Source organism: Sapajus apella, unplaced genomic scaffold, assembly GCF_009761245.1.
Source record: "Sapajus apella isolate SASKATOON/1434 unplaced genomic scaffold, GSC_monkey_1.0 scaffold20, whole genome shotgun sequence".
NCBI lineage: Eukaryota > Metazoa > Chordata > Mammalia > Primates > Cebidae > Sapajus > Sapajus apella.
Genome location: NW_022436960.1, coordinates 26,146,543 through 26,170,039, shown reverse-complemented (window position 1 = coordinate 26,170,039; position 23,497 = coordinate 26,146,543). Strand labels below are relative to the sequence as shown.

The 23,497-nt window shown below is 55.0% G+C and overlaps 1 protein-coding gene across 1 annotated transcript; it reads left to right on the top strand.

The window, feature by feature from the left end:
* The first annotated feature begins 302 nt into the window (after positions 1–302).
* Positions 303–21,257, top strand: VASH1 (vasohibin 1). The gene is made up of 7 exons (XM_032287788.1): positions 303–1,977; positions 8,803–8,891; positions 10,014–10,070; positions 11,921–11,995; positions 13,543–13,924; positions 15,587–15,699; positions 17,223–21,257. Exons 1-7 carry the CDS (start codon positions 1,669–1,671, stop codon positions 17,293–17,295), a joined length of 1,098 nt encoding a protein of 365 aa, XP_032143679.1. The 5' UTR covers positions 303–1,668; the 3' UTR covers positions 17,296–21,257.
* The last annotated feature ends 2,240 nt before the right edge of the window (positions 21,258–23,497 follow it).

Below are 23,497 nucleotides of genomic sequence, written 5' to 3'. Positions count from 1 at the left end.
ATCCCAGTCTTCCAGGCCAGTGCTCTCGGTCCTACCCGCTGAGGGCCCCTGCGAGGAATCCTTTTCAAGAAATTCCCGATCCCAGGAATTCCTTCTGCGCCAGGAATCTCCATGGAGTTTGCGCTCCGTTTGGCACGTTGAAAACTTCCTCCGCAGCTCCGCACCGCCTTCCCGGCTCCCTGACGGCTGGGTGAGGAGGGAGCGAATGCCCACTGGCGTCCTGAGGTAACTCGGGACAGAGCGACCGCTGAGGGGGGCTGAGAATCCGGCGCGAAGGCGCTGGCCCTTTAAGGGGGGGACGGAGCGCATGCGCGGCGCGGGCCGGAGTCGAGCCGGGTGGGCGGCTGGCGGGCAGGGGACGCGGGCGGCGGCGGCAGCGGCTGCGGCGGCGGCGGCGGGGCCCAGGGGCGGAGGGGGCTGCAGCAGCGGCAACCCCAGCGTCGCGGAGCCGCGATCGGCGGGTGGACTCCGCGTGGGCGGGCTTGCTCCCCAGGCACCAGCGCAGCCCGCGCTCGCCCGGCTTCGTCACTCGCCTCCAGCGACATCCGCCGGCCGAGGCTGCGCGAGCCTCCGACTTGCGGTCCCCGCCCCGCGGTCCTTCCTCCACCCTCAGCCCGGGCAGCGGCAGCCGGAGCGAGCAGCCACGGAGCATCCTCCGCCCGCCCCGGCCGCGCCACCGCCCATGCTGCAGCCAGTCCCGGGCAGCGACCCCGCGGCCGGAGCCCGCCGCTCGGTGACCTCAGCCTGGCCCCTGCGCGCCGCCCGAGCCCGTCCCGCTGAGCCGCGGGCCCGGTGCCCTGCGATGGCTCGGCTGGTGCAGCGCGGCGCCAGGTGCCGGCCGTCCGCCCGCTGAGACGCGCGGGGCTGGGGACCTGCTGGGCCTCGGCACGCGCAGCCTTCGCCTCCCCGCCGCGCCCGCTCCCTTTCTATGGACTCCGCGGCTGTTTCTGTGGGCTAGGGAACTGGGGGCCCAGACAAAGCCCACTTTGTGCGTGGAGTTGGCCGCGGGCGTGGAATGTGCGCGTCGGTGTGCGCCCCCTCCCCGCGCCCCGCCAGCTGCGAGTCTTGGCTCCGGGACTTGTCTCGTCGCATCGGAGAAATCGCCCCCCGGCGCCACTCTCCCGGCCAGGGGTCCCGAGCTCGAGCTGCCGGGAGTCGCCTCAGTCTTCCCCGGGGCGTTCGAGAGTTGTGTAGGGGATTTTGTTCTCTGAGAAACTGAGACCCAGGGCGCCCAGTGGGCACCCGTGCCTTGACTCTTCCTTTCTGCAGCCTCTGGTCCTAGCTGTCCGGCCTCAGTTTCCCTCCGACTTTTCTCCCCTCTGCCAGCCCTGACTGCTGCCCGTCATTGTTCTTGCAGTCAGATGGGGGTGCTTTGTGACGGCTGCCAAGTTGGGGTGTGTTCCCTTTATCCCGCTGTTCAAACAGAACAAGGCCTCCAAGGCTGACCCCAGACAACCCACTCCCTCGGACCCCACTTCACGTTGTTGCACTGATTTTTTTTTTATTTTTATTTTTATCAAGTAGTGTTTTATTGTACAGGAGCCACGCCCTGATTTCTTAAAGGCGCCTGGCACTCTGGCCATGTGTTATCTCTGCAGCTGGTGTGTGGGAGGCCTCTTGTGAGCCACCTGTTTTCCCGCCTCCACCACCCCTCTCAAGGATTTAGGTATGCCAGGGGGAAAGAAGGTGGTTGGGGGTGGCAGCAGTGGTGCCACTTCAACATCTGCTGCGGCGACTGCCCCATCTGGGGCCAGGCGTTTGGAGACCAGCGAAGGCGCCTCAGCCCAGAGAGATGAGGAGCCAGAAGAGGAAGGGGAAGAGGACCTGCGAGATGGAGGAGTCCCCTTCTTTGTCAACCGGGGTGGGTTACCTGTGGATGAGGCCACCTGGGAAAGGATGTGGAAACACGTGGCCAAGATCCACCCCGATGGAGAGAAGGTGGCGCAACGGATCCGTGGGGCCACAGACCTGCCCAAGGTGAGACTTGGGGGCTGAAGGGTGATAGCACAGTGTAGAGTGTTGGTGATCTTGGGGCATAGAGGAAAGCCACACTCTCCTCCCAAGGGGCAGGGGACCACTGGCTCCGTAAGATCTTTAAAATGCAGAGGAATCATACCTGTCCAGGAGAACTTTCTCTCACTGCCATTCTAGGAGGGAGGTTCACATACCTGTCTTCAGGAGGCCCTCCCCGCTGTCTTTTAAAATGCCCACGTTTTACAGGAGGGGACAGCAGATGGAACTAACACACTAGGATGGCTTGACATCTCATTTGCCTGATGACACTTGCCAAGCCAGAGAGCCATGAGCAGACAAATGGAATGAATGACTCAGGAGATGCAGGGCTTCCTATGTTGAGAAAATATTTTCGTGCATTATGTCATTGAATTCTCCCAACAGCCTTGTGACGTAAGTGCAGTTTGGGTTCCCATTTTACAGATGAGAAAGCTGAAAACTCACGTAGGAACTCAAAGTCCCACAGTCAGTAAATGGCAGAACTGAGATTCAACTTCAGGTCTTCAGGGGAGTATGGGGTGGGTGGTGGAGGGAGGTGTCTGGGTCCTCTGCTCTGAGGGACATTAGATTCAAGGACATTAGAAGAGGTCTTATGGAGAAGCATAAAATGAAATAATTTTCCTGTGTTGGCTGGAACTCCTCCTCCAGGACAGCTATCCTTCAGTTGTGTCACCAACTAAGGCAGAGGCTGTATCTCATTCATCTTTGTCTTCCCAAGGCCTCCTGTGTGCCTGGCACAGAACAGGCACTTGTGTGTATGTTTGCTGAATGAAAGGATATTTGAGAGTTTCTGTGCTGTACGCTGCTATATAGAAATACATGGCTGATATTTAAAAAAAAAAAAAAAAAAGACAAAAAGAAAAAACATAATCAAGACTAAGGAAGGATTTTCCAAATGCAGAGGCCTGAAATCTCCAAACAAGAGCCCTTTGGACTGAGTTCAGAGCCCAGTGCTTAGCCCAGCCTGCCCAGGTCAGAAGGAAGGGGGCTAGGAAGAATGGAAGTTGGTATGAATTAGGCATGAGTACAAGCTGCCCATTTTGTTTTTACCAAGTTATTGGTACTGCCATCAGAAATGGGAAAAAGAGAATCAAAGGTTGAAGTTTAAGAAACTGCCCAATATTTCCAGGGGAAAAAAATGTAGATTGATTTTGAATGGCTGCATAAATGTGCTCCGCACTGACTTACAATTTATTTAGCTAATCCCCTAGAGTTGGACATTGTTTCCAATTTTATTCTTAAAATGAATACTGTGGTGAACATCCTAAAATATAAATTTTGGGGTTCATCTCTGATCATTTCCTTGGGAAAAATTCAAGTATTGCATCAAAGGAGACTGATATTGGTAGGGGTCACCTGCTTGTCTAAATAGCCCCTTCCGCCTCTTTGAGATGCAATGTTCTTATCAATAAAATGAGATGGATTGTGGGGAAGATGAAATGAGAGACTGTGTGTTAAAGTATTTGACAAACTGTAAAGCCACAAACCAGTACCCAGTTGTTGGCTGTCTGTTACCTTTTTCTTTTTTTCTTTTCTTTTCTTTTTTTTTTGAGATGGAGTCTCACTGGGTCTACCAGGCTAGAGTGTAGTGGCGCGATCTCGGCTCACTGCAACCTCCGCCTCCCAGGTTCAAGCAATTCTCCTGCCTCAGCATCATGAGTAGCTGGGATTACAGGTACCTGCCACCATGCCCAGCTAATTTTTGAATTTTTGGTAGAGATGGGGTTTCATCATGTTGGCCAGGCTGGTCTCAAACTCCTGACCTCGGGTAATCCACCCACCTCAGCCTCCCAAAGTGCTGCGAATACAGATGTGAGCCGCCACACCAGGCAAGATGTCCATCACCTTTACTCATGTCCTTTATCAGACAGGAAGACTATGCTTTGCTTAGATCATTTGTACAGCTGAGGCTAGAGTCACACCCTGCCCCCACATGAGCAAGTTCTTGTTGGGCAGCTCTCCAGCCATCTTGTTTATGTCTAAATCAGGCCATAAAAGAGTGTGAATGGTTCCCTGCAGAACTGTTACCACTGCTGGGAACTAAAAGAAAAATCAACACGCTCACTAGTAACTGGTCTATAATACCATCTTGTCACCTTCAGTCCTCATGTACATTCCTTCCGGACATGGATGAAGGAAGTCTAGGGGTGGGGCTGTGTTGTGACCGACCCCTAGACTACCTAGGGTGGAAGGAATTTTGTGAGATTGGAAAAATTTGAACTTCCCCTCTTCAAACCACAGATCTCAGAGAAACTGCATGCATCTGCATGAGGTCCTTCCGCTACCTGGGCCCAGAATAGAAAAGCACCCTTAGAGTCTGGGAGTGCAGTGGAGTCCAGGAGGCCTTGCAGAGAAGCAGCATGGGTTGGGTGCCTGGGTGCCAGGGTGCCAGTGGCAGGGTGGGCTGACCCTGCCCTGACCATCCCTAGGCGCCATGCCAACTGGAGCTGACACAGGGGCCTTCCCTACAGGGGCCACACAGTATGGGGCTCAAGAAGTGTTTTGTTGACACTGTACAATGTTTTAAAAGGCCACTTGAGCCAAAATTTAAAACTGGGAGATTTCTCACATGAAGATCCAGATTTTTGGCATCTTTTCGGAAAATAAGAAGACTTGGGAACACATGGGAATCTGCAGTCCCACGTGGCAGCTGTCGGCTAAGGCTGGGGAGTGGTCCTACTCCCCCGTCTTGCCACCGTCTCCACCACTCACTTACCAGGCCTGCCTGCCCCGTGTATGTGACCTGCCTGGCCCTTGCAGGTGGTTGAGTCTAGGACCCCTGCATGGTGGTGTTGTAAAAGGAGAGCACTCTGGAGTCAAAGCCACCATGTTCAAATCCTTGATCTCCCACAACTACTTACATGAGGAATACAGGCAACCTTTTCTTGTGCTTCAGTTTTCTAACTGTTAGCAGGGCCCCTTGAGAGGATGTTTGAGGAATTAATGATGTAAAGCATGTGATGCTTCATTAGGTGCCTTAAATAGATACCCAGTAATGGAGCAAAGAATGAGTGTTCCATCAACACTCCACTAGCGCTTTGGAGCAGCAGCCTTTACGGGGATGATGCCAGTATGTTATAGGGCAACAATTTCTAGAAGGATCCCCAATCCAGCAGCAGCTTAGGCTCCTTGATAAGAGTCTCTCCTTGATGTTTCAGGCTTCCACCACCTTTAAAAGCTTAGTGGCCACTGACCCCGGACCCAGCTGCTGAAGGTCTTCTAACCATGGCTCAGGCCACAGAGCTCCTGCAGAATGGGAATTTGGACATCTCCTCTAGTTACTTACGATGACTCCAGAGTCCTTTCCTTTTGTTTATTTATGAGACAGGGTCCCGCTTGGCCACCTAGGGTGGAATGCAGTGGCACAGTCATGGCTCACAGTAGCATCTATCTTCTGGGCTCCAGTGATCCTCCCACCTCAGCCTCCAGATTAGCTGGATTACCATGCCTGGCTAATTTTTAAAATTTTTTTGTTGAGATGGATTCTCACTATATTGCCCAGGCTGGTCTCAAACTGCTGGGCTCAAGTGATCCTCCCGCCTCAGCCTCCCAAAGTGCTGGGATTACAGGCGTGAGCTACCACACCCAGCCTGCACATCTCCTCTAAAAGGGCAACGTTTCTGGGATTAGCATGAGCAGACTTATGTTCGGGGACCCTGATAATGACAACAGTGAACAGGAATTAAGTCTGTGCTATGTGCCTGACCCTGTTCTAAGGCCTCGACCTGAGCATCTCATTCGCGCTATAAGGCTGATTCTGTGTTGGTGCCTGCTTTACAAATGAACTGTTTGAGGCACAGGGGAGGTCAGGAGCCTCACTAAAGTCATGACTGGGTCAGGTGTGGTGGCTCACGCCTGTCATCCCAGCACTTTGGGAAGCACAGGCGGGCGGATCCCTTGAGGTCAGGAGTTCGAGACCAGTCTGGCCAACATGGTGCAACCCTGTCTCTACTAAAAATACAATAATTAGCTGAGTGTGGTGGCACATGCCTGTAATCCCAGCTACTCGGGAGGCTGAGGCAGGAGAATCTCTTGAACCGGGAGATGAAGGTTGCAGTGAGCCAAAGTTGCGCCACTGCACTCCAGCCTGGGCGACAGTGAGACTCTGTCTCAGTAAATAAATAAATAAAGTCAGGACTGTAAGTGGAAGAACTGAATATCCACAGTGACGATCTAGTTGGAGACTCGTTGCCCTCCAGGCCACACTTTTTGGGCACACACATCCAGCCACAAGCTCTCCCCGCCTCCCTCACGCCTCATTGTGCTAGACTGAAATAGACCCCCCCAGTGAGAATGTCTCAACAGAACTCAGGACTGTAGGGGTTCCTGGAGCCAGGGGAATCTCTGGCCTTGGCTGTGGAGGAGGAGTGCTCCCTGGGGAGATCTGGGTGGCTGTACCACTGCCCCACTTAACCCCACCTCTCAACAGTGAGGAAGTATTCCCCGACTCCTGTTTCAGAGGTGGGAGTGACAGGCAAGTCCTAAACTGGGCCTTGTCATTTGCATATACAGAATCTTCTTATTTGTGTTTGAGTGAATGAATCTATGTAAAGGTAATGAACATTCAGGAGAAAGGTGTAGGTGCTGTCTGCAGTGGGGTGACACAAGTCAAGGAGCTAGCCTCGGTGATGGTGGCCTTTAAGGTCCTGCCTGTGAATCCCCGGGTCTTTTTTTGACTCTTCCTTCTCCCAGAGCAGCCAGCTCCTGGGTCCTTTGTCTGGACAGCAGGTGCCAGAGCTCTCATGGGTACTGCCTGGCCCCGGCCCAGGCCTGGCTCTGGGTGAATGATGCAGTGCTGGGACTGCAGCTCCCTGTTGCAGCTTCTTGTGGGAGGGTGTACTTACAGTCTTTATCTCAAGCTCCTGAAGGTTATCGGATCCCCACTTATAAGTGGGGATGATCTGCCTGCTTCCCTGCCTGGGGGGCTGCCACCTGCAGAGATCAAGTGACTGGGTGGATGTGGCGTGCTATTTAGAGTAAATTGCTAAGTAATTCCTCTAATTCCTCTTTTGCCTCCCCACCCCTGTATCCTTGACATGGGAGGCCAGGCCAGGCCCTGGGGCCCATTTCGCACAGTGTGGCCAGACAGGAAGAGGGGGAGCCCCTCCACCCCAGACTTTTATCTTGCTGGTGACTGTAAGTGGTGGTGCCAATCTGGGGAGGGGGAGCCATGTGAAAGGGAAATGGCTCCTTTCAGACAGAGGTGTCAGCAGCCCAGCAGCCAGGGCAGCCAGCACGGTTGCTAGGGACTGCCCAGACAGGAAGGAGAAGACAGATGGGAGGGAGGGCAAGGAAGTGCAGGCGATGCTGTGGCTCTGGACCAGGGCCCCTTCCCTCCTGCATCTCCACCCATTAGAGTAAGGAGGTGTCTGTCAGACACTCTCCTGTTGCCTGTGCCATCAGCAGCACCCCAGACATGAGTGTGCAGTGATAGCCAGAGTGTCACTTCCCTCCGGTCAGAGCCCAGCCCCCGCAGTCACATTATTTAAAAAGCTGGGCTGGCATCTCCACCACACGAGAGCCTCCCAAGGAAAGGAGGAAAACAGCTGCGCCCTTCCCTCCCCACCCGCCCCTGCCCCCTTCCCTTCACGTGTGCCCCTGAGCACAGGCTATGACTCTCAGCAGCCCCGTAGGGTGGGTGAGCTCAGTGTGGCCTTGGAGGGCCAGGTGCAGGCCTGGGGAAAGGGGTGGGACCTCTCTTTGTGGGGAGCTTCATAGCTGGTGGCCAAGGGGGAGCCCTGAGGGGTGGGTCTTGTCCCTGGAAGTCTAGTTCTTCTACCCAAGGAAGTATTTTCTGAAACCTTAGAGGACCCTAGCTGATATGTCTCTTAGCCTCCTCGGCCTCACCGACTTGTTGCAGCCAAACTGCCAGATTCAGGCTCCCCTGGCTGGAGAGGGGCCCACACTGGCATAGTGGTCTCTTTTCTGGAGAATGGAGGCCAAGGGGAAGCCTAGGGGTCTGCTGCTCCTGACCTCACCCCAGCAGCCTCCGGGCTCCCAGGCGTCAGGAAGCACTGCCTGACCTGTTCTCTCCTCCCTAGTTTCTGGGCTGGGTGCTGGAAAGTGTGTTCTGGGGAGGGAGACTGTCTGGGTACCTGGAAACCTGTGATGTTTAGGTGTGGAGCTGTCAGGAAAGGGAGGCTTGGAGGAGAACCTGGGCCCCTGTGCAGGCCCCAGCCACAGAGCCACAGCGAGACCTGTTTCGAAATATGTCTCTCTGGCCTGCTGACTGATTCCTTGACAGTTCAAGCTGGCACTCTAGAAGCCCTGGCAAATATGCCCATGATACTGGATGGGTCATATCCCCTATCAAGGATGCTCACCCTCCTCAGGACCACTCCCCAAGTCTCGGGCACCACCTGAGAATGGGACCCCGGAGACACCAGCTTTGATCCGGCACCTGAACCATAGCAAACTTCAAACCTAAAAGAACCTAATCTTAATATTATATTCTTAAGTCTTGAAACAAATGAATATTTAACAATTAAAATGGTCAGTCAATTAACCTATGTTTTTCTAAAATTATTAAAGAAGCATAAAATTGGAACATCAACACACGCTCTGAATGAGAAATGCTATTAAGTGCCAGGAGGGAAGGAATGGGTGGGCTGGGGCCCTAGCAAGAATCTTCGAAAAGAGGGGGTGCCAAGTAAGAAAGCTCAGGGTGGGAGGCAGGGAGGCCGCGTGTCCCCAGGGTGGGGCACCTCTGGGCCAGTCCTAGGTGTTTGGTGGACTGGAAGCTCCAGGGTGAGCCTCTTCTCGTGACTGGAGCTCTTTCTCTGTCCCCAGATCCCCATACCGAGTGTGCCTACGTTCCAGCCGTCTACACCTGTCCCCGAGCGCCTGGAAGCTGTGCAGCGCTACATCAGGGAGCTGCAGTATCCTCTCTGGTCCAGGGTCGTGGCCACCTTCTGGCCAGTGTGGGGGGCCTTGTTTCCGGGCAGAGCGGGCGAGGCATCAGCAGAGCAGCCTCATTCCACAACGCCAGGGCTGCCATTCACGTGGCATCTCTGTGTTCCCTAGTGCTGTGGGACACGGCCCGTGTCCCTCCTGGGTGTCGGAGGAATTTTGTCTGATGAGTGCAGAGCCCACTCTGGACTCTTTGCCACCTACTTCCTGCTCCTGCCATGTGACTGGGTAAAGAGAGGGAAATGGGTCCTGAGTGACTGGCGGGTGAGGTGGCCAAATCTAGATCTCCTGCTCTGTTCTCCACCCGCCTCTAGCAGAGAGGGAGAGAGGGAGCTGCCTTGGGGCTTTTGAAAGTCTGGTTTTAAATAAAGAGAAAAATGGTAGAGCAAAAGGATTTTATGCTCCAGGAGGTAACTTCAGGATCCCAGAATTTTCTCCTGGTTCTTCTCCTTTTTCTTCCCTGGCAGGAGGCTGGTTGGCCAGCAGGGGAAGAGCTGGGCTCCCCAGGGCCCAGATTGCCCTGGGTCCCTGCTCTGGGCCCTCCAGCCCCTGCACCCTGCCCCAGAGCTGTCTGTCCTGGGTCCTCTCTCCCAGGCTTCTGGCTACAGAGGTCAGAGATGGGAGGGCTAGGCATGGGTCCTGGGTCAGAGGAAGCCAGGCTGATGACTGCAAATCGGGTCCAGTTCCTCATTCTACCAGTGAGGAAACCGGTCCAGTGAGGCAGGTGGCTGGCTCAGGAGCACCCAGCAGTTAGAGGCTGAGTGGACCCCTATCCTAGCCTCCCCTCAGTTCATGTGGCTTCTCAGCTGGTTGGAGAATGAAGTGCTGCAAGCAACTGTTCCCAGCCACAGCCTCTGTCCGGCCCTCACCAGGCTGGCTGCCTGCTTCATGTCTCTTGTTCAAGGGAGAACAAGGGAGAAAGCCAAGGAGGGTGAGAGAGAGGGAGAGAGAAGGGCTGTGAGGTGGGTGAAGCATGCATGCCGACCCCATCTCCTTTCCAGGAGACTTGGTTCTTGAGCTTGGGAACAGGCAGGGAGAGAGGGTCACCCTCCTTCAGGCCAAGCTAGGAAGCCCTTAACCCCTGTCTGCAGGTACAATCACACAGGGACACAGTTCTTTGAAATTAAGAAGAGCAGACCTCTGACAGGGTAAGTATGGGGAGGCCAGTCCTCTGCCCCAGGGCTGGCTTGGAATCTCTTGAAAGCCCTGTAGTGCGCCTTGGAATGGAAGTTTATGAGGCAGTCAGGGACCCTTCCAAAGGGAGGCAGCCTTCGGGGCAGGCACCACCCTGGGGCCTTAAGGTTGTCATAGGGAGGAAAATTCAGCGGAGACTAACAGCCAGGGCTGCCTTGAATGAAAAGGAAATCCTGGGTTCATGCTGAGCTAGAGGGTAGGAGAGAGCCCACCCCCAGCCCTTGCCTTGGCCAGGAGAGAAGGTAGTCCCAGGTAGATTGTTGGTGAGCCTCAGCATTTTTATTTTAATTTTTTTAGTGGGAGATGGACCTAGCAGGAGAGACCCCTCCCCCTTCTCTGTGCTGCAGCTGCCCACTGCAGGGACTTGCATGGCCACCACGTTTGCCTTACACCACGGACTCTTCTGGTCACTGAGTGGAAGGTCCAGTGTCTGAGAATAGGGAGCTCCCTGGAGAGAATGTCGTGTCTCTCACTTCCCATCCCATCACCCGGTTTGTAGCCCCCTGCCTGGGTTCACTTGCCCTGGAAAGTTTCTGCCCATGAACCTCCGAGGGCAGAGGAGAGTGGAGAGTGAATGCCATGGCTGGGACTAGAGGCTCAGCCCAGAGATGCCCACAGGCTTAAGACCCCGGGCATTAAAAATTAATGTGAATAGGCCGGCCCGGTGGTTCACACCTATAATCCCAACACTTTGGGAGGCCGAGGCAGGTGGATCACGAGGTCAGGAATTCAAGTCCAGCCTGGCCAACATGGTGAAACCCCATCTCTACTAAAAATACAAAAATTAGTTGGGCATGGTGGCACACGCCTGTAATCCCAGCTACTCAGGAGGCTGAGGCAGGAGAATCATTTGAACCCAGAAGGCAGAGGTTGTAGTGAGCTGAGATCACGCCACTGCACTCCAGCCTGCGCAACAAGAGCGAGACTCTGCCTCAAAAAAAAAAAAAAAATTAATGTGAATTTTACGTCTTGCCCCCCACATAATCTATGTTTGCTTCTTTGTGAAAATGCTTTTAAATGGCTTATTAGCACAATTACTTAATTATCCCCCTCTCCGAGGCCCTGCTTGGAGTCCACGCTCCCTATCCCCAAAAGCTTTGTTCTTTTTGGCTATGGCTGCTGTGTGCTGGGGGCCCACTCCAGCCTTACTTGGCATGGAGGAGTCTGGGTGCCCTCCTGGGCAAAGCCAGTGGCCAGGCTGAATCCTCAGGCTGGGGACAGAGGGCAGAACCAGGCCTCAGGGAAAGGCTGTCTTAAAATGGCCTGAATTCCAAGTTCAGAAGCAGATCCGGAAGTCGCCAGGCAGCTTTCTGCCTGAGATCCCACATCCAGGGCCAGGTGGCTACGGGGAGGCAGTTGCAGTCAATTAAGAAACTCTTAGGAGAAGCCATGGTTGGGTCAGGGGTGTCCACTGTGCTTCAGAAGGGAGGAGATCGATGCTGACTCCCCTCCTCCCCACACTACCTCGAAGAAGACCCCAGCCTGGTGGCAGTCAAGGTCCTGCCCCCAACGCCGGCTGCCCTCCCCCAGAGCTCTTTGGAGCAAGAGCCAGGCGTGGGAGGTGGAAGTGAAAGGAGGAAGAGTGGGCCTCCTTCCTATCAGCAGCGGCTGCCTCTTTCCCACCCCCTCAGGCTCCAGATGTGGTTGGGAGCGTGGAGGGAGGTGCTCGGCCTAAGCTGAGGGCCGCTTAGGGGGCAGCCTCTGTCCTTCTAGCAGTTCTAGCCCACCCCGCCCTCTCCTTCTCACACTTCCCTGGAAGGGGCTAGAGACGCTGTCCTTACCGTCCTGCCTCCCTTTCCCACAGGCTGATGGACCTGGCCAAGGAAATGACCAAAGAGGCCCTGCCAATCAAATGCCTGGAAGCCGTGATCCTGGGAATGTATCCTTCCTGGCCTGGAGGGGAGGGGTCCCGGCTTCTCTAGGCCTCCACTGCCTGCTCTGACAGTTAGGGAAGTGAAGTTGCATGGGCTCCAGGGCTCTCCCATATGTGTCATCTGGTTGGCCCCAAGATGAAGAAGCCCCCCTAAAGTGGAAGAACCCCCCCAAAAATGGAGGAGCCCCAGGGACCCAGGACCCCACCTCTCAGCTGCTATCTTCCCAGGCTTACTGGGTAGCTCTTTTTTGAGTCACACGGACACAGGGAACCAGTTCTCTGAACCCCAAATCAGGGCACAGTGTCTCAAAAAGGCTGTCATACCATTTCCAAGAACCAGACGGTCTGGGAGGCACAGTTGGAATGCCCAGATGTTGGCATTTCCAGAACACGTTGATTTGTGGATGAGATATTTAAAGCAAAACTGCGTTAAAAAACCACAAGGTTTCCCAGTCACACCCCACCTCCAACCCAAAGGGCAGAAGTGGGGCCTATAGCTGAGTCACCAGGGTAGCAGTGGAGACAGACTGGCCCCCAGGAGAGGCCACCCTCCCCAGCCCCATAGTCAGCAAGGGGAGAGGAGGACATGTCTCTGGCTGGTTCTCCATCCTAATCGGTCAGTGCCTGAGCCCCACCTTTTCTTCTTAGTCATTGTATTATTTAAAATGTCATACACATCGGGGCATGGTGGATCACGCCTATAATCCTAGCACTTCGGGAGGCCAAGGCAGGCAGATCACGAGGTCAGGAGATCGAGACCATCTTGGCCAACATAGTGAAACCCTGTCTCTACTAAAAAAAAAAATTATAAAAATTAGCCGGACATGGTGGCACATACCTGTAGTCCCAGCTGCTCAGGAGGCTGAGGCAGGAGACTTGCTTAAACCTGGGAGATGGAGTCTGCAGTGAGCTGAGATTGCGCCACTGCACTCCAGCCTGGGCAGAGTGAGACACTGTCTCAAAAAAAATTAAAAAAAAAGTCACACACATGAAACATAACATCATGAACTCCTATGCACCCATTACTAAGCTCCACCAACTCGAGGCCAATTCTGTTTCATCTCTTCCTGCCCTGCTCACATTCTCTACCAGCTTTTAAACATTTTGCCTGTGTCTGTGGGGTAGGCAGCCCACTGGGCTCAGCGCTGCAGAGGAGCACAGATTAGGTGGGAGCCAAGAGGGGATGGGGAGGGGCCTGATGGAACAGGAGTCCCTTCTCAAGGCAGGTCCTGGAAGGACTGTGATCCAGGCAAGGCCTCTCCTCTGTTCTTGGGCCACCGGGGTCTAGAAAGCCCTGCTGTGTGGCACGAGCCCTGCTTGACTTTAGAGCAGTGGCCACAGATTCCTGGAAGTCTCCTGCCTAGTAGAGGTTCCTTTTATTGAGCACCTGCTGGATACCAAGCTCAGTGTAGATGGCAGGAATACCAGGAGGAGACGCCAGGCGTGTGGAGATGAGCAGGGCAGGCATCTGCACTCCAAGGCTGGCGGGCCCTTGACCTGTGGCTCCCAGTCCCAGGCCCTCCTGGCTCTTTCCTTAGCAGGGCCCTGGCCAGTTACCTCACCAACAGCATGCCCACCCTGGAGCGCTTCCCCATCAGCTTCAAGACCTACTTCTCAGGGAACTACTTCCGCCACATCGTGCTGGGGGTGAACTTTGCGGGCCGCTACGGCGCGCTGGGCATGAGCCGGCGCGAGGACCTGATGTACAAGCCCCCCGCCTTCCGCACACTCAGCGAGCTCGTGCTGGACTTCGAGGCCGCCTACGGCCGCTGCTGGCACGTGCTCAAGAAGGTGAAGCTGGGCCAGAGTGTGTCACACGACCCACACAGCGTGGAGCAGATCGAGTGGAAGCACTCGGTGCTGGACGTGGAACGCCTGGGCCGCGATGACTTCCGCAAGGAGCTGGAGCGCCACGCCCGCGACATGCGGCTCAAGGTCGCCAGCCCTACACGCCCTCGACGCCCTACCCCAGCCCCTGCCCCGGCCCTTACCCCTGCCCCAGCAGAGGCGATGTGAGAATTGAGGGAGAGGACTGAGGTGCTGGGCCCTTGCTTAGTGGTCAAGATCATTCCCCTGGAGTGGGCAGACCAGGATGGCTGCGGAGGGAGAAGGTGGGTGGGTGGCCTTGGATGGTAGTAGGTGTTGGGCACATGGAGAAGGGGGCTTTGGAGTCAAGGTCATTGGTGGGGAATCACTGCGCTCTGGAGAGTGTGGTCGGGTGCTGTGAAGGGTGGCCTCCCCACTCCTGTAATGCATCCTGACTCTGCCCCCCAACCCTAGAAACCATTAAAGGACTAGAGGGAGGTGGGAAGAAAGGGAAGTGAGACCATGGGGAAGACAATGAGGGCAGTGTTCCTTCTTCCTCTTCCCACCTGCACTTGAGCAGGAGGCTTTGGAGAGTTGGGCTGGGGGCTGTTGTGCCCAAAACATCTGGGCTGAGCTGTTGAGTTGAGCCCTGGAGCCTTTCAGCAGGCAGAATTCTGACCTCTGCCGGGGTTCTCCGGGGGCTACCAGGGCCCCCTGCTGGGTGTTCAGCCCTCCCCATAGCTCAGTCACTGCTGCACTGTGACTGTCCTCCAGGCAGCCTGGAGCCTCCTCTGCACTGCTGTGTGCACTGCTTCTCTTGACAGCCCTGGGAGGCCAGCAGGTGGTAGCTCTATTTTCAGGGTAGGAAGCTCAGAATCTTGCTCACAGACAAGCAAGAGGCAGATCGGACTGGAGCTCAGCCTCCTGCAGGATGATGGGGAACCCACATGTATTGCAGGTGTCCTGGTGGGGGTTTGTAAGAGCTAGGACTACCCTAGACATGCCAGCCCTAGGCCAAGACCTCATGGGGTGACAGTGCCTTCCCCTATGGGAGAGGCAGGCTGCAGCCGACCCTGCATTAGAGAGAGCCTGCTGACTTCTGCCTCTGCACTGCTGCTCCCCGCCTCGCTCTGGGTCCCCCAGCACCCTGGCTCTTGCTGCTCACTTTGCTATTGTGTCTTTAAGGCATCAGGTTGGATCTAGGGTGGGAGCCAGTAGTTCCCTAGTTTTGAGAGCTGCGATGGATCCCTACCCTGTTCGGTGCTAAACACTCCCCTGTGTTATTTGCCCCTCTCCAGTGCTCCCGTGTTTTGAAAACTCAAGTCAAACTGTGGTGCCACATAAAGGATGACTCCTTTGTTTTTCTTATTTTTCTCTTAAGCAGAGCTAGAGCTACTGGCCTGACTTCTCAATAGCTGGAGGTAGCCAGCATCACCCTTGTGGTGAGTGGGATCCAGCCCAAAGTTCAGCATGGGCTGCTCCACAGCCGGCACATTTACCTGGCCTTTGTTGAGGGCTTTTTGCAACATTATGGTATCTCAGTGACTTCCCCCACTTCCACTCTACCCCCAAGGAGCCTCAAGGATTGGACAGCCCCGGGGAGGAACTCCTGCCCTGGCAGCTTTCGTGCCTGGGAAGTAGGTTGGGAAAGATCCAGACAGGGCAGAGCCATGCTGAAGGTTCCCTGGGCCTTTCCCAGGGCAGCCTCTGGGGACCTGTGGCTCCTGGAAGGGGAGGTTGGGCTCCGGGGCAGCCCTGGAGTGATGCTGTTGCTTCTTCCTCTGTACCTAGATTGGCAAAGGGACAGGCCCGCCCTCTCCCACTAAGGACCGGAAGAAGGATGTTTCTTCCCCGCAGCGGGGCCAGTCCAGCCCCCACCGCAGGAACAGCCGCAGTGAAAGACGGTGAGAAAGGGATCACCCCTGGGTGGGTCCAAAGAGGGTTTTTTCCTTTCCTCTCATCGTGTGAGTCCCTCTTTTTTTTTTTTTTTTTTTTTTGTATCTCTCTCCCACCCTTCTCTCTTTTCTGCTCCCACCCAAGGGAGGTGAGGTGGGATGGTGGGTTTAGGAGTTTGTGTATTGACATTTCCCATAGCAAGGCAGTTCCATTTCCCCAGAGAAACCAAACTCGGGCTGGGCGCAGTGTTTCACGCCTGTAATCCTAGCGCTTTGGGAGGCTGAGGCGGGCATCACCTGAGGTCAGGAGTTCAAGAACAGCCTGGCCAACATGGTGAAACCCCATCTCTACTAAAAATACAAAAATTAGCTGGGCATGATGGCGTGCATCTGTAATCCCAGCTACCCAGGAGGCTGAGGCAGGAGAATCGCTGGAACCGGGAGGCAGAGGCTGCAGTGAGCCAAGATGGTGCCACTACACTCCAGCCTGGGCAACACAGCAAGACTCCATCTCAAAACAAAAACAAAAACAAAAACAAACAAGAGAAACCAAAGTCGGCTAGCCTACTAGTCTGAGCAATGGATTATGTGGGAGAAAAGGCAGAAAAGGTGGGGCTCCTGCAAGGCAGTGAGCCTCCCAGAATGCCATGGGGGAGGGCTTGAATATTAGATGGCTTTGAACATAATTTTGCCCCTGCCCCAAGAGTCTGGTTTTTGTCTGTATCTAGGTGGCAAGAACAAGCCATTAACATACCAGCTCTCCTCCTCTGATTTCAGCTCCTACAACACATTGCTCTGGCTCTTGCTTTAACTATGTCATTCAGGAGCCATCTCTCTGGTATGAATCCATGGGTGGGGTACTAAGCAGGCCTCTGACACCAAAATATCCATCATCTTTGACTTTGATCTAAGAGCTTTTGTAGGTGATAGAGTCCCCTCAGAGAGATTTATCCCGTGTTTTTTTTTTTTTGAGACGGAGTCTCGCACTGTCACCAAGGCTGGAGTGCAGTGTTGCAATCTCGGCTTGCTGCAATCTTCGCCTCCTGGGTTCAAGCAATTCTCCTGCCTCAGCCTCCCAAGTAGCTGGAGCTACAGGCGTGTGCCACCATGCCCAACTAATTTTTTTGTATTTTTAGTAGAGAAGGGGGTTTCACCATGTTGGCCAGGATGGTCTCGATCTCCTGACCTTGTGATCTGCCCACCTTGGCCTCCCAAAGTGCTGGGATTACAGGTGTGAAGCACCGCGCACGGCTGAGAGATTTATCCTTTAAGCTGTTACCTACCAACTGCAGCCAGATTAACCAGCCTCCAGGAGAAAGCAAGCCTGTGAGAGAGAGCCAGAGGTCACGTTGAGACAGCACGGGGGGCTGGGGCCTCCAGAAAGACACTTCCACATGCACTGTGCTGTGCGTTGGAGGGCCGCTTGGAGAATGTGGTGGGGAAGTCACCAGGCAGCCGCTTCTGGCTCCCCCGCTCCCTCTCCCTAACGGACCACTCACTCTCCCCGCACTCTGCTCTCTTCCTTCCTATAGGCCCTCAGGTGACAAGAAGCCTTCCGAGCCCAAAGCCATGCCAGACCTCAACGGGTACCAGATCCGGGTCTGAGGCGGGTGCCAGCACCCCAGGCCCCACCCACTCCTGGGGGCCAGGATCTACCTACTGAAACCAGCCTCACACGTGGGGAAGACGGGGCTGGTGACAAGGCAGGGCAAGAGGCTGCAGGAAGAGTGTGTTCCAGCTCAGCCCCCCAAGCTGCTCCCGCTCCCACTGAGCCAAGCCCCCCAACTTTGGGCTTACAGGCCATTAGTATTTTACTTGGAGTTTTTAACTCTACAACTGAAGTTTAAGGTATCCGGGGAAAACTTAATCCAAATGGATCTGCTTATGGTGGGAAGGCCAGAGCTTAGGAGATCCATGTGCCATGGGGCCAGGTGAGGGGGATTGCTGGCTCTGCCGGTGCCTCTGCCCCTGGCTTCTCTCTGGGAGTTGAGTGCATCCTCTCAATGGGAAATTTCCCAGCCTTACCAGGCCCATGGTGAGGGGTGGGGGTGGGGGTGGGGAGGAGATGTTTCTCCAGTTCTGCCTGCCCTGGCAGAATCTTGACCCAGGGAAAGGGAAGCAGGGTAGGAGTCCTCCTGAGAAAGATCTGTGTAGCCCATAAACCAGGAGCTTGGCACAGGCCACATCTGCCCCAGGAGCACAAGCTCGTGGCCCAGAAGAGCCTTCAGGCCCTCAAGGCCTGCGTGGGCAGTGCTGTGTGGACTGAGGATGGGTGATAGGAGAGCCCGAGGAAGAACCCCTGGGCAAAAAGTTCCCAGGCTAACTGCGTCTACTAGCTCTCAGTCCCAGCTCTGCCTGATTCTCTAGCCCAGGGGCTCCCTGTGAAGGTTCTGGGCTTGGTGGAGGGCCCAGAGTGGCGCTGAGGCCAGCATGGCTATGAGAGTTGAGCAGACCCTGGGTGCCAGTCCAGGAGCTGTGGCTGGGCATGGGGTGATGGGTTGGGGTACGTGGGCCTGGGTCTTTCCCCCGGCAGTGGCAGGAGTCCTTGCTGGGGAAATCAAGACCAGACTGAGATGCTTGTGCCCCAGGCCGGCCTTCCATCCTTTTAATAGCCCATCTTGGCTTGGGGGTTGCAACGATGGCTGGGCCAGTCGCTTGTGGCAGGGTATCAGGGCCCTGGCAGGGAAAACGTAGGCACCTAGGGGCGTCCCCAGCCTGCCCGTCAGCATGAGATATCTGGTGGGGAAGTGAGAGGATGCAGAGAGGTTGGCAGGGCCGGGGATAGGCTCTGGAGGCTCAAGCAACAAGGAGGTGCTGGGAAAGGGTGCAGTGCAGCCGCTGAGGAGGGACAGAGCCCGGAACTGGGGGATGTAAGTGAGAAAGGGATGTGGGGTAGAGTTTAGGATCAGGCTGCTTGAGGAGTTGTGGGTTGCCTACAGCAAAGACTAGATGGCTGTCAGGAGGTGTAGAAAGGATTCGGGTTGTGGAAGGATACGTGGATGAGATGACCGTTGAGGTTTTGCTGTTTTACTGAGAGGCTGTAAGTCCGCCAGGGGCTGCTGTCAGTCAGGCTGTGGAAGGGCTAGGGGCTACAAAAGGAAGATCAGAACTAGGGCTGTAAACTCTCAAGGCCACAGGGCCAGCAAACGGTGAGAAGGAGGCTGCAGGGCTGGGTGGGGGCTGTGGCTACTTGAAGAGGGCACACCCTGTTAAAGGGGCTGCAGCTGCTCAGCTGTTCTTACAGTGCCAGCCCTGTGTTGCCAGATTGTCTGCTGTGTCAGAGGCCAGAATTCTGATTTTTTATGCGAAATAGATTTTTAAATGCTGGTGATCAGTTCATAAAACTTAAAAACCCAATACAGGCGAAAGAGGATGCCAGTTTGCAATCCCTGAAGTAGAGGTCATGCTGGGGAGAAGTCTGCCAAGACAGGTGGGGTGTATGAAAGTCCTGTTTCCCAGAGCTGGGCTGGGCCGGGTTGGGGGGATCCTGGCAGCTCAAGAGGAGGAAAAACCACTGAGGTCCCTCCCAGAGTGGACAGACCAGAGACCAACCCTTTGCAGTTGCTGGGTCACCAGCAGGGGTGGCATGAAATAGAGGTAGTGCAGCTATGGGCCTGCCAGGGAAATGGATGTTGTCTTCAAAGCAAAGAAAGAGGAAAGGAGGGCAGAGCCAGGGATGCCCTTGCTGATGAGAGTGCCTGTCAGGGAAGGCATCACAGGCTGGCAGCTCGTCAAACCAGCAGCTCTTGACCCAGAGCCAGACTCAGCAGGGCCCAGCCCAAGGTACCCTGGAAGGCCAGCTGATCAGTCCCTTGCCTCCCCAAGTTTCTCCTGGGGTCAGTGAGCCCTGGGAGGTGCCCAACCTAACTCCAGCCAGACTAACCAGAGGAGCATACTGACCCCTGACTCACCGTCCCATCCCAGCTTTCAGGGAGTGGGGATGGTGTGGTCTCCATGTTCCCTCTAAGCGTAAAGCGAGATGGCTCACCTTGGGAGGTGCCAGGCTGAAACTGGGTCCTCAGCTGCCTCTAGGAACTCTCGGGCATGACAGGGTTTCAGGGGAGTAGATATGAGAGGGAGAGTCCTCGTTCTGGAGTCTTAGAAAGTTCCAACTTGCAGGCTCCTTTCCCAGATCCCTCCATGGAGAATAAAGCAGAATGAAGCCCTAACCCGCTTACTGTCCTCAAGGGAGGGAGCCTTGCCCCAGCTGAAAATCCCCCCCACCCCGCCCCCGTCACCACACTCACCCTTCCTGAACAGAGACTTCGGGCCTGTGGAGACCAGCACAGGACATAGTGGTGCTTTTTAATTTATTTTTAACTGTTTCTCATATGTAGCAACCCCTCCTCCCCTCCTGGGCGTGTTTACACAGGCTCTGCTTGGGGGCTGGCCTGGCCTTGAGGTTTCTGGGGAGGCAGAGAGGCAGGGACTTTGGGGCCTTAGTCACCATCCATGGTATCACCTCATCTCACTTCCTGTGAGGGACGGGGCCTGGCTGATGTGACCCCAGCTCCCTCCAGTTCAGGACTGCCTTAGGGCTCCTTTGCCTTTGGAGTTGGGGGCTGATGGCTGAGGAGGGGTCAAGGTGAGTGCCAAGAAAGCTACCTGGGGAAAATGGACCCGGGCTGGGGGGGTGATTGTAAAGTCTCCCCAAAGCCTGGCTCCTTGTGCTCAGTGTCAGGAGCAGACCACTGGGAAGCCAGGTGTAGAGAGCCTTCCTGCCCACCTAACTGCCAGCCCTCTCCCTCCACAGCCTCCACACACCCTCATGTTCCCCCCACCTATCTTGCCGCCACCCCTATCCCTCTTCTGGCAGAGCCAAGTGGGGGAAAGCATCGGCCCTCTGGCTTTGGGATGTGATGATAAAGCAAGCCTAGGGCCAGAGTTTGGGGAGCAGAGAGAGCCAAGAAGTTGGCCATGTCTGATTTCCAGCCCTTCCCGCTTGAACTTGACTTCCCAGGTCAGGGCATGGGTCTCATTCTGGCTGGTGGAGTGCCCAGAGGCCTGTGTGGATGTGCGCGTCTGCTTTACCTGCCTAGACTGTTCTCTGGCTCAGCTGCAGCAATGTCGGTAGGCCCAGTGTCTGCCCTGTGTCCCTGTCCTCGCTCCAAGTGCAGGGACATGCATGCTGGGCCCAACATGATGATGGTGTGAAGGGCAGGAAAAGGAGTGGGAGGTGGGCAGTCTGCCCCTGCCAGGCACCATCACCTCCTGGCAGCTTCCCCAGACCAGGCAGGGCTGCCGTGGTGCTAACTGCAAGTCCATCAGTATTGACCGTCTCGCTCCATGTTGGTGCTCCGGAGTCCCAATTTCCCTTTATCATCAAGTCTGACAAGAGAGAAGAAAAATGGGTGTGCCTGGCCCACAGGGCCTGGTGGTGACGGACCTCCCCGCTCCCTCAAGCTCTGTATGGCTGCAGTGTTGTACTAGACTTTGTTCTTGCTGTTCTCATCTCAGTATTGCCTCTCCCTTTCACTTTCACACTTCGTCTCATTCCTGTTGTCACTCTCCCTTGAAATGAATAAAGTCTCCCCATCTCCTGCTGTATGGGTTGGGCGGAAACCACAGCCTGTAAGCCTTGTCTCCCTTCCTTTGGAGCTGGGGCCCGAGCCCTCCCCCAGCACAGCAGCATCAGCCTCGTTGGCTCTGGAAAGAGCCTGACCTGACGTGAGCCCAAAGCCAGGAACAGGAAACCTCCCAGCCCCAGGAGTCGCGATGAAACTTCTGTGGTCCCAGACTTTCCTTCTCAGCCTGCTGAAGCCACTCACGCCTTGTTAACTCTGATCTGCAAGCAGCGCATTCCCCTTCTCCCCCAGACAGTAGGCCTGGCCCCCGAAGGCTCAGGTCAGCTCCCAGGATATATTCCAGGATCCTGCTCTTCCGGTCCCAGTCCACAGCAGTCCATCAGGAACAAAGGAAAATGGGGCATGTTGTCCTGGGAGATGAGTGTAGCTCAGGAAACCATAGCAACCTTCTCATCACTATTGACATCCAGAACCCATGTTTTGGAAAACACCTCTGGGTCCATCCACCACCCCCGTTCTTCCTGTCAGTTGTCCCTCCAGCTCTGAACCTCTTCCCACACTTTAAGACAAGCACAAACAGTTGAAACCAGACTTGCACAGAAAATATCTTTTAGATTTCACAGCAGATTTCACTCTTAACCCTTCCTGCCCTTGTCTCTGCTCTCCTTTCATTCAGCTTAAGGGTGAAACCCAGACCTGTGAGAGAGGAAACAGTGTATTTCCTTACTTTTCATCCCAGCCAGTCCCCATGAAATCTTAGCCAGAAGTATAATTTAGCATCACAAGACCCCCTCATTTTCAGTGGTGTGGTAGTGACCGGGGCGGCGGGGAGGGGAGGCGGCATGGCAGTGGGAAAAGGACGGGTGACCTGTTGGAATCCACCAACATCTGGGACTGCATACCAGTACCTAGAGGCAGTTTTGTTACAGGCTCCTTTAAGTCCAGCTAAAACATTACCCCCAAAAAAAGCATTTCAAAGTAACTAGAATTTGTGAATACCTTGCATTGCACACCCTTTCATAGAGGCAGTGTTGTAATGTTCACATTTGAGTCCAGGTAATATGATACCAAGTAAAGGGTAGGCTTCAACAAGACAGGTTCATACACAGTGGGGCCCCTGGCCTGCTCTTGTATGAATGAGGGGCTGGGTGAGTGCTGGGGTGAGAACTGATGTAACGAGTCAGGCAAGCTCTTTGTGGACACTGGCCATTTTCTTAGAAAGCAGAAGGAAATGTCATTGCAGACTCCTGGAGGATCGGCACCCAACCTGCTCGAGGGTGGAAGGGGCTACATCACTTCCTGCCATCCCGTTCCTCAGGCTCACAGCACACACTTGCCTAATTTACGCATATGACTGAGTTACACCTTTGGGTGCAAGTGGGCCTTCCAGAGGCCTGATGATGAAGGGGTTGAGGCTCTGCTGCCCCATTTCCCAGAAGCTCGCATTTGAACCACTACCGTGGAGGTAGTAGCAACAGGAAACAGTCATACCAAGAACCAAGCAGAATGGCCCAGATGCAGGCTGCCTGTAATCCTTAGTGTCTGCCAGTGGGGTGAGGGGACCAGCTGTTGAGGCCTGGCAGGTGAGGAGAGGCCACGTCAGGTCAGCTGGTGGCTCACCTCTCTGAGCCCAGCCCAAATACAATGTGCACACAGATACATGGACTTTTTCCAACCCTGAGCCAGAAAGGACTTGGCTGTTGGAAGCACAAAACCTCCAAGAATTTTAAGTGTAGGCTCTGCTCTCCTCCCTACAGCAAGCTGAGGCTCAGGCCTTAGGGTCATAGGAACTGACTGGGGATGGGGCAGAAGTTGAGTTCCCTCCACAACCCATGAAGTCCACATTTTCTTGCTTCCAGCAGATTTGCACCCCTACCACCATGCTGCCGTCTGGCTGGGCCATGCCTGGAACAGTCTTGTCTACCACATTTGCTCAGAAGGGAGAGGAGAGGGGATGTACCAGAGTGATAGGAGCCCAGGGCTTCAGGGCAGCCCCCGCAGGTGGAACCCGGAGGTGGCCCCTCCCACTCCTGGGAGAAGAGAAGCTACACCGGTGCACTACAAATCCAATTAAAACACAACCCTCCAATAGAGGATGGGATGGGGGCACAAGAGGCTGGGAAAGGCAGGGGAGGGGAATGAAGAGCAGGTGGGTGGTGCAAAAATACGGTTAGGAGTAAGTTCTAGGATTCGATAGTGCAGTAGGGAGACTATAGTTAACAATTTATTGTATATTTCGAAATAGAATTGGAATGCTCCCAATACAAGGAAAAAAAGGAAAA